Raw genomic sequence first — 14,133 nt, 5'->3', positions numbered from 1 at the left:
TAAAATTTGAGGGTTAGGGTTAACCATAAAGCTGGACTTTGCATTTCCATTTCACATTTCCAGAAAACAAGCACACTAGTACATGACAATCCAGATGTAAATTGGAGTAAAATTTCATTTAAAAAAGTGATTACGACCGATATTACACATTGGTAAGTGCAAAAAATAAAGCGCTATTGTGGGATTGCATTTTCATGTGAACTACCTACACGCCTTCATAACCTACTAGTGAGAAAAATAGTATTTCCCCCCTGCCTTGGTAGACGGGCAAACTTTGCCCTGATACTCGACTTGTAGGTTCAACACGTAAACGACTTCCAGGCAAGCTACTACTGAAGCCTTTTGGTATATTTCAAATTCATCTTAACAAATTATGCACATGCCCATTACTGTCTACCAGATTTATGCCACCACTGTTGGATGGGTGGAAGGAGGATTGTGATGGCACACAGTCAGGTTGGCTCTCCATTTGGTCTGCCAGACCAGGCTGAATTTGAGGGATCCCCATTCCTGACATGTGGTGGCTTACTCTGGTTATCAGCATGCTGTAGCCTATTGACTGTGCAGAAGGTAGAACTCTCTAATGTTAGCCTGGCACACTGGCTGCATGTTGTCTAATAATAAAAAGACTTATCTAATAATGAAGTACAGCCAAAGCAGAAAGTGTAAATGGTAAAGCTGTAAACAAATGAATTGTGAGATGGAAAATGGAATAGGAAAGCACATTAATAAATGAAAAAAACGTAGACTTTAAATACCTTTTTAAAAATGGTTTTGCACACCGGTTTATAAAATAGTAATTTTGATCAGAGATAGAATTTTGTAATGGAATAATGAATTGACTGATGAAATTACCATTTTATTAAATGTTTTATGAACAGTTTTACTGTGTCATTTAAACATCAAATTAATTCATCCATTTATAAATTGTTTTTAATTGATGTATTATTAAGAAATAGCAATTAATCACTTGACAAGTCTATAATTATAAGGGTGATACGCAAAAACTTCCATAGTTCCCTTCCTCCTGACAACTAATACAGTAATTAGTATTTGATTGGCTGATCCATAGGTGTGTCTGGTCATGTTTCACCCCTACAAGTCAAATTTCAGGGCGGATTTTGCCCGTTCGTTCTGCCTGTAGGTGTCAGAAACATGGCGGAAAGCGAATTGAACGTTGACAGCATCATTTCTCGATTGCTGGAAGGTAGCGTAGCATTATGAGTTTCTGTATTTCTGTAGCCTTTGTCACGAAAATGAGTGAATTGCATGTTTTGCTGTTTGTAGTTAGCAACTGAAAATAAATCAAAATTCATTTTCACATGCCGTAACCTTATCTGTGTTGCTCAGCAAACGGTAAGCTAACCCGAGGTAGCGTTAAATGCTTCCCACTCCAAGAGTTACGTTATCATGGCAGTCAGAACCACTACTAGCTAATGTTGGCTTGCTATGTAATTGTCCTCAGCTGTCGTCAAACCCATTTCCTGGGGCACTGTGAGGGGGGAATGGGGAGAGAGTGCTGAAATCAACAATTTAGCTTGCTAACCTGCTGTCAGAGAGCTGTATTAACCAGTAGTATGGCTACTGCTTGTTTTCACCTGATAAGAGTCAGGGCAGGTTAGGGTTCTGTTCGTGTGGTTGCTAAGTAACGTTACCTGGTCTTGTTGTTAGCAAGGCATTAGCTAGCTAGCTAACTAGCTGCTGCCACCCGGGACACACCCCCTTTCGGTAAGAAATCACTGAAGCCTGCATGGACTTGCCGCTTTATTGTTATCTGACTTGTTAGTCTAGTTCGAGCCAGTGCCACATAACTAGCTAGCTCGTTAATGTTTTATTGGTTGTAGTTGTAGCCATAGAGCTGCCCTCCAGACTTTTGTGCCACTTGGAGCACACCGCCCACACTCACACATTTCCAGCTGGGCCAACAAGCTGTTCATTCCTCTACCTGCCAGTTCATTTGTGAAGGGAACTAACAACCTGTTTTGACTGGAGTGAATCCGTTATGTCATCCCAGGCGTAAAAAAGCAAATGCAAAACAATGGTTAGCTAATGAAACTGTAGCTAACTAATTGGCCAACTGTAACTGTTGAATTTGATACATGTTTGTTAGAATCACATGAGAATGGTGGCAGGTAACAAATTCCCCTTCAAATCTGCAGTTAAGAAGGTGGAGGTGTTTGATAAGTGTTTGAACTAGCAGTGATTCAATTCACCTTCATCCCTTCTATGATCTACCCCTGTGAAGACTAATACACTCATTGCACTTTTACCTTGCAGTGCGAGGATGTCGTCCGGGGAAGATAGTACAGATGACAGAGGCGGAGGTGCGGGGGCTCTGCATCAAGTCCCGAGAGATTTTCCTCAGCCAGCCTATCCTGCTAGAGCTGGAGGCTCCGCTCAAAATCTGTGGTAAGTCCGGCATCTGTCACCATCAACTAAAGATTTGCATGTGGCACTCCATCATTATCGTATACATTGGAGAGCGATGGGATGATGTGTAAGAGGTTGTGGGCCAGATGCAAACTCATGGGTGTCAGGAGTACATGGTGTGTGCCTTTAGCCCCACTGAGCCACCAGGACGCCTCCCACAGTGTTTTAAGCAAGGGTTCACAATTTATCTCCATCATAGTGCAAGTTAAAAATAATCCAAACCAAGATAATCCAAAAGTCTCTCTAATGCACCAGAATGTCCTAGTTGTCTCCAAAAATAAGTGAAAAACCATGTTGTTTTGACAAAATAATTGAACATGTTGGAGGTCCATGCAGCTGAGCACTGCAAGTAGAGCAGGAGGATATTAATGGGAACTCCCTAGGGTGCCGCCGTGTGTGTGTTTGTGTGTGTGTGAGAGAGTGACTGATATCATCTCCCTCTTCAGCGAAGATGGTTTTTCATGCTTTAGTCTCCTAACTCCCGTAAAAGAACCACTAAGCATCCACCAAATGGCAAAAGTTATTGCAATATATTTTGATACAAAAAAGTCACAATTTACATAGTGGAGCTGAAGAAGAAGCTGTGGCTTTATATCACAACGATAATGACATTAACAGTAAAGACATTCTCTATTTAATCCAACTCCATTTAATCCCATCTGTTTGCTTAAATGCCAAGTTCATGCCTGATATTGTTACTCGTTATTGTTACTCATTCTAGGTGATATCCATGGACAGTACACAGATTTGCTGAGGCTGTTTGAGTATGGCGGCTTCCCTCCGGAGGCCAACTACCTGTTCCTGGGGGATTACGTGGACAGAGGGAAACAGTCGCTGGAGACCATCTGCCTGCTGCTGGCCTACAAGATCAAATACCCAGAAAACTTCTTCTTGCTCAGGGGGAACCACGAGTGTGCCTCCATTAACCGCATCTACGGCTTCTATGATGAGTGTAAGCTGGGAAACGCATGCCGTCATTTATACTGGCTGCATATGCATACTGTTTGTTGAATTGCTAATGACTGCCACTCAGTTTAAGAGTTGAGCTATGATGACCGTTTGGCTGAGGAGAGTCCAGTTAGCAGACTTACTTTAGTTAGGAGACGTACTTTTACAACCAAACAAGCTTTTTATCGTAATGTTATCAGTTCCATTCCAGTAAAAGTAACTTTATACCCGAAAAAGATAGTTTGAGATAGTCACTGATTCCATCTTTTCATATTCATTCTCTGTGGAGCTGTACCTCACCGTGGCTTCACAAATTAGGGAACAGGACTTTTTTTTCCTCATTTCTAATCAAGGGAGACTGTACTGAAGTTTACCAAGAGAAACTGAGCAGCCTTAGGGCATAAAAATATAAAATCTGAATGTGTATTCCCTGTTCAAAGTCTCATCTTATCTCCTACAAGTGTGATTTCTATGTGATTTTAACTATTGCTTTTTTTCCCCAGGCAAGCGCAGATTCAACATAAAGCTCTGGAAGACCTTCACAGACTGTTTTAACTGTCTGCCCATTGCTGCCATTATCGATGAGAAGATCTTCTGCTGCCACGGAGGTTTGTCAAGTGTCTGTATTATGTCATCAGAATCGACTCCATTTCTCCTGTACGTTGTTATGCACCAGGGATTTGCTGCAGTGTGATGTGGTGTGGCCGCTTTAATACCGTCATCCGTTCCCCTCAGGTCTCTCACCTGATCTGCAGTCCATGGAGCAAATTCGCCGCATCATGAGACCCACTGATGTCCCTGATACAGGTCTGGTGTCCCGAGTGTTTGTGTTTAGGAACAAATGGGGGACAAAAGCCCTATCAGCTGACGGCAAATTTTACATGGGGTCACCAGGAAAAGAGCTAGTTAGTTATCTTATGAGTCATGACACAAATCTGTTGTGTGTAATGACATATCTGTGTCTCTTGATTATGACAAATTCATAATAAAAAGTAAAAATCAAATTGTCATCACACTACCTAGATTGTGTAAATCTGAATGAAAAGTGCAACCTTTTATCAAACATCTAGAAAATTGATGCAATCACTGTAACATGGCTACAATAAGTGAAGTGCCACTTGATATTGATTTATAATCCGAGACAAACCGACAATTTTTCAGATGGATTTTTCAATTTCAGATGGAATTTTTAGGTATAGTGGAAAATAAATGATGTTCTCATTTTCGGACAAGATAAAATCTATTGCTGGACCTTCCCCTGGTAGTCCAAAGAAAGGCTTTCTTTCTTTCTTTCTTTCTTTATTAGGATCCCCATTAGCACCAGCATAAGCATTGGCTATTCTTCCTGGGGTCCACCACACATACAGTCATACACACGTATACACACTATAACCACATAAACACAACAAACAAAACAGCTCATCTCATTGAATTAACAATCAAGTACATATGAAAGAGAAACAATATTGTCATCCTTTCAACAGACATTAAGCCAAACACAAAAATTACTATATAAATCAATCGCAATTCCTCAAGAATTAATAGCAAACTTGTAAATCCTTGTCTGAATGACCTTAAATTATATATTTATCCATCCTGCGCTTTCATACATGTAATTCCAAGAAAATAGGGTATTAAAATACATTTCTCATTCTCTGCCAAGGGGATTTCTACTTTCACCCAGGTATACATTTTATTTCCTACACCATTTTTTTCCTAGTTTACTCACACACAATTCAATTATGGTTCCTGAAGTATTTGGAGATACTGTTTTAACAAAATTTTGAACCGATCTTTAGTATTCTCTTGAACAATATGCACTGGCAATGAATTCCACCTGACCATGGCTCTGTACATGACAGTTTTCTGTATCACACTTGTTTTCGCTTTAGGTAGCATGAACCTTCTTTCTGTTGCATATCGTGTTTGATAATTGTGTTGAGCAAACTGAGAGAATAACCTTTCATATAATATCCTTGGTGATCGTGCCACCATTACATTTCTAACTAAGTTTAACAAAGCATAGGAGGATCTCTGACTGACAGTTAGCCAACTCAGACTGTCATGCATGTCTATTACGTTAGTTCTGTAAGAGCACTGTAAAGCACAACGTGCCGCTTTATTTTAAGCTACTTGTAATTTTTTTATCTCTTTCATTGAAGCACTGGACCAAATCACAAAACAGTAATCAAGCTGTGACAGAACTAAAGCATTTAGAACTTGTCTAATGACATCTGGTGGCATAACTTTTAAAACTCTTCTTACAACTGACACACCCCTTCCCATTTTGCTCACAATGTTATCAGTTTGTTTAGACCATGATCATTTATGATCCAAGGTTATACCCAGAAGTTTTGTCTCTTGTACTTGTTCAATAGGTATATTGTTTATATTTAATTTCAGTGTTGGTTCAGCTTTTAACTGATACCTTGATCCTATTATAATAGACTTTGTTTTACCAACATTAAGCACCAATTTGTTACTTGTTACCCATTCTACCAACAGTATATTTTCGTTGCTGGCTGACTACTGTTGCTGACTGACTCGTGCCTCTTTGTGCCAGGCCTGCTGTGTGACCTGCTGTGGTCAGACCCAGATAAAGACGTGCAGGGCTGGGGGGAGAACGACCGGGGAGTCTCCTTCACCTTCGGGGCCGACGTGGTCAGCAAGTTCCTCAACCGCCACGACCTGGACCTCATCTGCCGAGCCCATCAGGTAAACACACGTAATCCCCTGTGAGGTTTACTACATGTGAAATGATACTGCGGAGAATTAAATGTGGTTTGACAATTTTAATCAAATGGAACAACAAATAGGTTTTACAAAAGAGCGCTGTGCAGAGAAGGCTAAAAATGCCAAAATACATTTTATTAAAAAACCTAAGCTTGGTAAATGTTTAAATGTAGTATGGGCACTCCTTTGGCTTCTCATTTACTGATCTGAAGTGATGAATTAACTCTGCTGCAGCTTCTCTTTCACAGGAACATTGACTGTATTCTTTTGCTTGCACGCCTGCCAGGACCTTGAGCTTTTCACTAATAAAAAGCACTTCATAAAAAGCAAAATAATTCATCCCTTTCCCCTGCAGGTCGTTGAAGACGGCTACGAGTTCTTTGCCAAACGACAGCTGGTGACGCTGTTCTCTGCCCCCAACTACTGCGGGGAGTTTGACAACGCAGGCGGCATGATGAGCGTGGACGAGTCCCTCATGTGCTCCTTTCAGGTAAACAGAAAAAAAAAAAAAAAGCTCAAGTCTTTCTCACGCAGGCAGGTGAACGCGTGGGTTTTGTACTAACATCGTTATCCTGTCTTTCAGATCCTGAAGCCGTCGGAGAAAAAAGCGAAGTACCAGTACGGGGGAGTGAATTCGGGACGTCCCGTCACCCCGCCCCGTACCGCTCAAGCCCCCAAAAAGAGGTGAGCAGCTGGCCCCCTCCCCGACTCTCCTGCCCCCCTCTTCCAAATCTCTGGCCCACGTCCCCGCAGGCTGTCTCAAACACTCCAGCCTCCTCCTCTGTCAGCTTGTTCATGTGTAAACAGAAATTTAAGGAGTGTTTTCTTTTTTTTTTTTTGCTTGTTTGTTGGGTATTTTTATTAATACGTGACAGTGACTTTTTTTCTTTCTTTTTATCATTTTCAATGCCATGGAATGTGTTGCTCAGCCCTCACTAGTAGTCCGTTCAGCAATATAAAAACCAACCTCTTGCGGAATGGGCAACATGTTTGGAAAGGATGCTTCTCTGCCTTCAGATAACCAGTTTCCATAGTGACCTTGTGAATGTGTGTGCACGCGTGTGTGTTGGTGTGACTGAGACGGGTTCTTTGCCCTAGCCAATGTAAAAACCATAGATTCTTCCAGACCATAGGGTCAAATATTCCCTGTCTTACCTTTTATTCTACTAATGTTCATGCAATTTGTTCAGTTACTGTCATTGCCCTTCCATATATTGGCTCCAGTAGGACACTGGTTCAGTATTGCTAGTTGGCATTACCTTCCCTTTGACTCAAGAATGTTTGTTCTCCCCATGGAGATATTATATTAATGAAATACTGAGATTTTGAAAATACAAGGGCAATAAATATTGCTAAAAATCTTGTATGCAAGCATACATATTTGTAGGCCACTCATTCATTATAGCCTATGTGACATTTAAAAAAACAAAGGACACCATACACTATCTCAAAAAGGACCTTCATATAGATGCTCTGCAGCCTCTTTTCATACCAAACTCCTTTCTGTGAATGTGACTTTCTTCTGTGGAAATGGAAGAGTGGAAGTGGCTTTTCCCTTGTGTCTATGAGAGAGCATCTGTGGTTGGATTTATACAAGAGCAGAATATTGGATTTTCAATCCTATGTGACGTAGATTTGATGTTTTCATTGTTGATTTAAAGGGGAAAAACAGATCTAGGCAACCATAGGGGTCAAAAATCAGATTTTCTGTTCTTAAATAAATCCTGTGAGTGTGTGGAAAGTGTTAAAAACACCAGTGATCAGATCCAGTGAGGAGAAAAAAACGTGTCCCTCAACTTGCCAAGTAGTAGTTTAGAAAAATAGAGACAAAGCCGCCAGTGCAAAGCAGAGGCTAAATAATAAAAATGTGTACAACACGGCATATACTGCAAGTCATCTGCTGGATACAGGGCTTTGTAAAGTAATCACTTGCACTGGCCCACAGTTTCTATGTTACATGCTGAATAAGAAATGGACATAAAGGCACGACAAGGTAGTTGTCAGTATATTCATTTTGAAAGGTAATCACAGCTCCACACAACACATTTGGAGAGCTGTTTGTTATTCACAGCATTAGATATTCTCAGACATTGATCTTCCTCGTACATCCAATCATTGGAAATCGCATGACATTGTAAAGAAGTCAAGCTCAAGCTCATCAAGATGAGACAGATGGCATTTTGTTGTTGTTTGCATTGTGCTAACATATTACATTACTCCCACCTAGTGGTAATTGAATAAAGTAACTAATTTCATCTCACTAACATGAACATTTAACCTATGTATTTTATTTATTTGGATCTCGCCTTTTGCCTTGTAAATCTATTGGTCTTCAAGTTGGAAACAGTATGTTGTTTAAAAACAGTTTTGAGATTTGTACAAGTTTGCTTCAAACTGAGTGAAATAAATGGAAGTGCTGTTGAGCCTGCTCTCTGCTTGTGTTATTTCAGATTAATTAAATGTTAATTCAATGTATGAATGACGTAAAAGTTGAGGTAATTCAGTCAAGTGTGATCTTGAAATCATAATGCTCAATCTTGTGCCGTTTAAAAACAAGTTACTCATATATTGCCGTTTTACAAACAGATCTTTACATGGAGCTCAAGTCAGATTTTTGGCAATGTTGATTTAAGCAGATAAAAAGTGAAAATGTATTTGCTCCATGAGGTGTGAAAACTAAAAGCTAGGATGCTAATCTGCAATCCTATCTTTCAACAAGTGAATCGGTGTTTTATTGCACAACCATAATATTCCACAATGTAGGATCAAAAGCTTCTACAAGTTATTACAAATATACAAAAATCATGTATGCGATGTAATAGAAACTTAGTGTTGTTGCAGTACTGATTCTCATCCATTATGACAGCTGTATATGACAGTAGGATTTGCATAAAAAAAATCTATTCATTTATTAATCATGGTTTTATGACAGTTTCTGTTTGACACAAAGAAGGTTCCTGTACACATGTCACCTCGTGTGCACAGGAACTCTCTTTGTCTTTATGGATTTTAACCTTTTGTGGACGGTTCTCTGCACCACAAAAAGACAACAGTGTTTTTGCCGTCTCCTATTTCACACTGAGGCAGACCTCAGTCTGACTTCAGGGCTTGTAGCACTGACTGTGGCACTCTGCTGACATAGTACTGGTGGTTGCGTAGCGTAGCCAGCACCCCAGCAGAGTTCATGTGCTTTACATTAGCGTCATAGCAGTATGCATTGCCGCGCATATCAGTCAGTTTACCTGAAGAAGAAAAAAAAAAAGAGGAAGCAGATGAATAATTACTCGCAAAACATTTTTACAAACAGCTAAATTTGTCCTCTATTGCTACACAGAATCAAGTCTCACAATACCAAGTCAAAGAACAGAAAATTATGCATATTATAAAATGTAATGATTAAACTCTTACCTACAGAAGCAGGCATGTAAGACATACTTTGCTAGTTTGTTTTAAAAGTATTCTTTAAAATGTGTACATGGGGACTCATATTTGCATATTAATGCCACCAACATGTTCCGCTGTGGCATGTGGGCTGCACACAGGAAGGATGGTTTTTTACCTCCAACAGCATGCAGAATGGCTTCAGGAGCACAAGTGTCCCACTTCTTGCATCCTGGACTGGCAAAGACGTAAGCAGAGGCCTTCCCCTCCACAAGCTGGATAATCTGCAGAGAGATGATTCATGTAAACAGGCGTTCCTCAGGCCACAGCAGCCTGCTCCCCTGGTGCTGCTAATACTAATAGACTATTTTCTAAACAAACTTATTTACCATGAGTTCAGTTTACCACATAGAATCCACCTTTTACAAAATACATCTGCAGTCTTTCATAATCATCTAACCAAAAGAAATAACTTGTTTTCTATAAAGCAGACTTATCAGCTCATCATATAAAGGACAATAGAACATAAAATGAACTGCATTTTCAGTTTCTCCCCAATGACATGTCAGACAGATGCTTTTTCTTCCTCTGACATACCACTTCCTGTTTCTATAATTAATGGTAATGTAACTGTGCTATCTTTGGCTTCTGGACAAGTTTTACACCACATAAGGTGCTGACATAACTACTACTACTCAAAAGCAATGCTACAAAAGTACCACACAATCAGGAAAATATAAAATAGATTAAAAACAATGATTAAAACAGAAAGTGAATACCAACAAATATAAAATAAATATAGAAAACATTCAATTCAAATAGGGGAAAACTAGTATTGGAGCACCACACAACATAAAAGCAAGTATATAACTGTCTCCAGGTCAGACACTGACAAAATACTTTACTTTGGCTATGGTTCTTTGTTGATGAAAGTAGGATTGGACAACCTTAACTTCTATTTCTAAATTTAGTTTGGGGTCAAAGACAACACCAAGGCTCCTAACTGTGCATTTCACATTTGCAGACAGAGGACCAAGGTCATTTTCAGTGTTGCCTATTGCCGTTTAGGAGCCAAACAAGATAAGATCAGACTGGTTGTCAGGGAGCTGGATGAAGTTTCCAGACATCCAACATGTAACAGTTTAGAGGGCTGTCCTGACCTGCTTTGCCGTTTGGCCTGAAGCTAAGTAAAGCTGTGTCTCGTCTGCATAATAATGAAAATTGTGATGGAATATAGTATGTCACCCTGAGGGACCGAGTATAATGACACATAAACAGGCTCAACTCTAAATCCCATCTCACCTTATTTCCAGCTCCGCCAACTCTTATGACCTCGTCAGGCTCCATGGCGTCTACGCAGTCCGTGACTTGCTTGTTGCTATGGGAACGCGTGGTGGTGACAACACGTCTCTCACCCGGGACTTCCCGCAGCTGGAATCCGAACGCCCCTAGTCCCAGCATTCCCCACATGGTTCTTCCCAGCTCCGCCCCGGCTCCGAGCTGAGGAGACAAAAGAGCGGGTCAAAATTTGGTGCGGCGGCTTTCGGGACGGCAGCGGGATCGTTTAGTCTGGTCTGTACCTGGTAGTTGTAGAAAGGCTGGTTGATGACGCCGGCGATGGCTCTGCCTCCGTATGCAATACCAATGAGTACAGTCACGTTATCCAGGAGCCCTGGGGTCAGAATACCCGGATGTTAGCTGGAGGCCACTTAACAAAGCAAACACTTTTAATTAAGCTATGTCAACGTTTCCACTGTGAGCAGCAAGGTGTCAAGGTAGCGTTTAGATGCAGGACAGAAAGAAAAGGAGAATTTGAATCTTAGTTGCTCATTAAAAGTCTCCCTTCGTTCTCTGTCCAGCATGAGCACATTCTACGCTCTAACTAACACGGCCGGGGTTTGGGTTTCTATCACACAGTCCCGAGCCTTCTATCTGCCACCATACAGAGAGCCGTGCTGACAGGCTGAGAGGCGTCCGACCCTGTGTGCGCTGTGTGGGCCTCAGCTGGGAGGTGGAGACGCCTCGCCGCTGCTCAGCAGGGGGAGAGAGAGAGAGACAGAGAGGGATGGATGGACAGAGGAAGCAGGGATGATACAGAGAGGGAAAGAGGAAAAAGTAAAAGGGAAAGTGAAGGTTCAGGTCCCATACCCAAGAGCCAGAATGCAGGCTGAAAAATGCAGGCCCAAAATGATAAATAGAAAGCCTTTGCATCCCAGTGTCAAAAAAGGAGGATGAAATAAAATAAAATGAAAATAAGGGTTTCAATAAAAGACACTGTAGTCACTGATGATATAATAACTGTCGGATAATGTAATAACTTGTCAACATGTATTCAAACCTGTTAATGTAATGAATTGCTGAATAATATAATTACATCACATTATTACATTAATCGACAATTATTACTTCATAAGGTGTCATAATAATATTGACTGCTAATGTAATAACTTGAGTTATTCCAGTCTTCTTATTCTTACAAGTTATTACATTATTAGTCAATATTTAGACATCAGTTAAAAATATGTTGCACCCCTTTTGAAGTAATAACCACCAGTTACTTTAATTTGATGTTATTACATCATCTAGGAATTAATTACATTAACAGGTTTTATTACATTTTCAACTCATTGAGGGGGACACTATATTACATTTTGACAAGTTATTCCATTATCTGGTATTGATTACATTATCAGTTGCTACAGACCTGAAGGGCAGATTTAACATACAAGGTTCAGCCAGACAGTGATAGCAGCTGGTGGAGCCAGTTCAACTCATCAGCTAAATGACTTGGAAAATGCCCAGTGAGCCTCTTGGCCAAAAACTGGATAGTTCACACTATTAAGTTTCAGCTCACAGGGCGAAAAACAAACAATTCCAAGTATTTGCAGTGCCAATTGCGTGTTATAGAGCACACCCACTCAAAACAGATGTAAAAAAAAAGAATGCACATTTGAAGAGCTTACCTTCAGTATATTCCTTTGTGCCATCGAGCGGATCGACCCACACAACGAGCTGAGAGTTAGAAACAATCAGTCAGAAGCAGTGTGTGCGCACAGTAAGAGTCAACAGTTTCTTCACTACAACTGTACTGCAGCTGTTTCTAAAGGTTGTGATACACAGGGAACATACTGCATAGTGTCCTCATACCTGCAACTCAAATATTATCCACCACCACCAAATGCAGTGTATTTCTAAATGTCTTGGCTGTTACCTCCTCCTCTTTCAGGCCGCTATATTCCGCTGGACAGGTCTTCAGGAGGATTTCCTCAGCCTGGCCGTTCTCAATGAGGTCCTCCTTTATCTCCTCGGCCGGAAGGTCCTACATGAACGGGGGACAAAGCCTAATATTATCATGCTTCTATTTTTTAAGGATTTATTCATTTTACTACATAGTATACAGTACAGGGTGACAAGAAAGATTGAAGAGAGGGGGGGTGGCCTTGCAGTCCTTGGGCCCCATTTGGACTAACAAGGTCAAGAACACATGGTCCAACAAAACACACTGCCTTCCCTGCACACACTCACCTCCTCCCCAATGATGGTAAGTTTGGGGAAGCGTTTAGACAGAGAGGCACAGATGCTCTGCTGTGCTAGTCTGTCTGCCAGTGTCTGCAGATCATTAGCCCCGGTCTGTGCATGGAAAAAAAAACAAGTTGAAACCATCCATCTCAGTCCAGTCACTGTATCATTATTATCTGCCTTTGGCCCCACTGACAGTCAGCGGTAAACTCCAGTGCAGACAACAGTGACAGTATTTACACTGTGGCACAGTCTATCTGCATTCTGCACTGGGATTTTAATACAGAATATAAATGGGATTCGATCGCACCTTTTCCACAATGCCAAGCTCTCCACTGTGAAGGACTTTCCTCACAATGGCTCCAGCCTTTTCAGCCACACTGTAGGCAGAGGCCACCAGACGCATCACCACCGCAGGGTTTCCAGACATGACTGGAGGATAGAGACGGAATACCTTAAACACACATTCACACACACAACTAATACCTGGTACCTGGAGGCACAGGACATGATGGTCACTATACAGTGAATATATAAAATATTAGGGAGTTGCAGTCCCTTTTACACAATCCACATCTCAGCTGTCTCAAAGCTTAAAATGCTTTTCTTTATCTACATCTGTTGCTTTGTGATTGGTGTAGATTTAATAAGGGAAATCAATAAGGGATAATTTACTACATGAAAAGAGCAACTGCCCCTACTATTTTGTGCGTGCAGTGTATTCTTCCACTGTCCTCTCGTGTGCTCATACAAGGACACGCAGGATCAAACCTAAATCTAAAGAGTGAGCAGGCAACTTTGGATTTTAGAGTATTTAGCGAGAGAGAGAGAGAGAGAGAGAGAGAGAGAGAGAGAGAGAGAGAGAGACTATAGTACATTCACACTGCAATGAGAATGTATACACACCGGTATGCTTCTGCAGGTGCAGCTAACATGCTGATGAATCAACAATAGTAATCCCCATGAATAACATAAGTTACAAAAAAAAAGTTTAGATAATGAAGCGGGGTAAATACTTACTGATGCTAAGGCAGAGTCGCCGAGCTTCGTTCGCTTCGCTCAGGTACCTGGCGTTGAGTTTGCCAAAACAGCGAACCGTAGGAAGTGCCAAGGGCTTTCAGC

At 41.0% G+C, this 14,133-nt stretch overlaps 2 protein-coding genes across 3 annotated transcripts; one reads left to right on the top strand and one right to left on the bottom strand.

Annotated features, from left to right (window-relative positions):
- The first annotated feature begins 1,154 nt into the window (after nucleotides 1-1,154).
- LOC139917770 (serine/threonine-protein phosphatase PP1-beta catalytic subunit-like) lies at nucleotides 1,155-8,534 on the top strand. Its single transcript, XM_071906957.2, has 8 exons — nucleotides 1,155-1,207; nucleotides 2,278-2,409; nucleotides 3,152-3,382; nucleotides 3,882-3,986; nucleotides 4,114-4,185; nucleotides 5,942-6,093; nucleotides 6,467-6,601; nucleotides 6,695-8,534. The coding sequence occupies exons 1-8, from the start codon at nucleotides 1,156-1,158 to the stop codon at nucleotides 6,797-6,799; spliced, it is 984 nt and encodes a 327-aa protein (XP_071763058.1). The 5' UTR covers nucleotide 1,155; the 3' UTR covers nucleotides 6,800-8,534.
- A 412-nt stretch (nucleotides 8,535-8,946) lies between these two features.
- On the bottom strand, nucleotides 8,947-14,129 carry bpnt1 (bisphosphate nucleotidase 1). 2 transcript variants are annotated; one of them, XM_078289697.1, is made up of 9 exons: nucleotides 14,028-14,129; nucleotides 13,322-13,443; nucleotides 13,018-13,122; nucleotides 12,704-12,811; nucleotides 12,456-12,504; nucleotides 11,073-11,164; nucleotides 10,795-10,992; nucleotides 9,671-9,776; nucleotides 8,947-9,353 (listed from the first exon to the last, which is right to left on the bottom strand). In XM_078289697.1, exons 2-9 carry the CDS (start codon nucleotides 13,439-13,441, stop codon nucleotides 9,202-9,204), a joined length of 930 nt encoding a protein of 309 aa, XP_078145823.1. In that variant the 5' UTR covers nucleotides 13,442-13,443; nucleotides 14,028-14,129; the 3' UTR covers nucleotides 8,947-9,201. The 2 variants fall into 2 exon arrangements, with proteins under 2 accessions (XP_078145823.1, XP_071763061.1); XM_071906960.2 differs by having other exon boundaries at nucleotides 14,032-14,122.
- Between the last annotated feature and the right edge of the window lie 4 nt (nucleotides 14,130-14,133).

This window comes from Centroberyx gerrardi, chromosome 18 (assembly GCF_048128805.1).
Source record: "Centroberyx gerrardi isolate f3 chromosome 18, fCenGer3.hap1.cur.20231027, whole genome shotgun sequence".
Classification (NCBI taxonomy): Eukaryota; Metazoa; Chordata; class Actinopteri; order Beryciformes; family Berycidae; genus Centroberyx; species Centroberyx gerrardi.
Note: the sequence above shows the minus strand (reverse complement) of the source record. Positions and strands in the feature narration are given on the sequence as shown.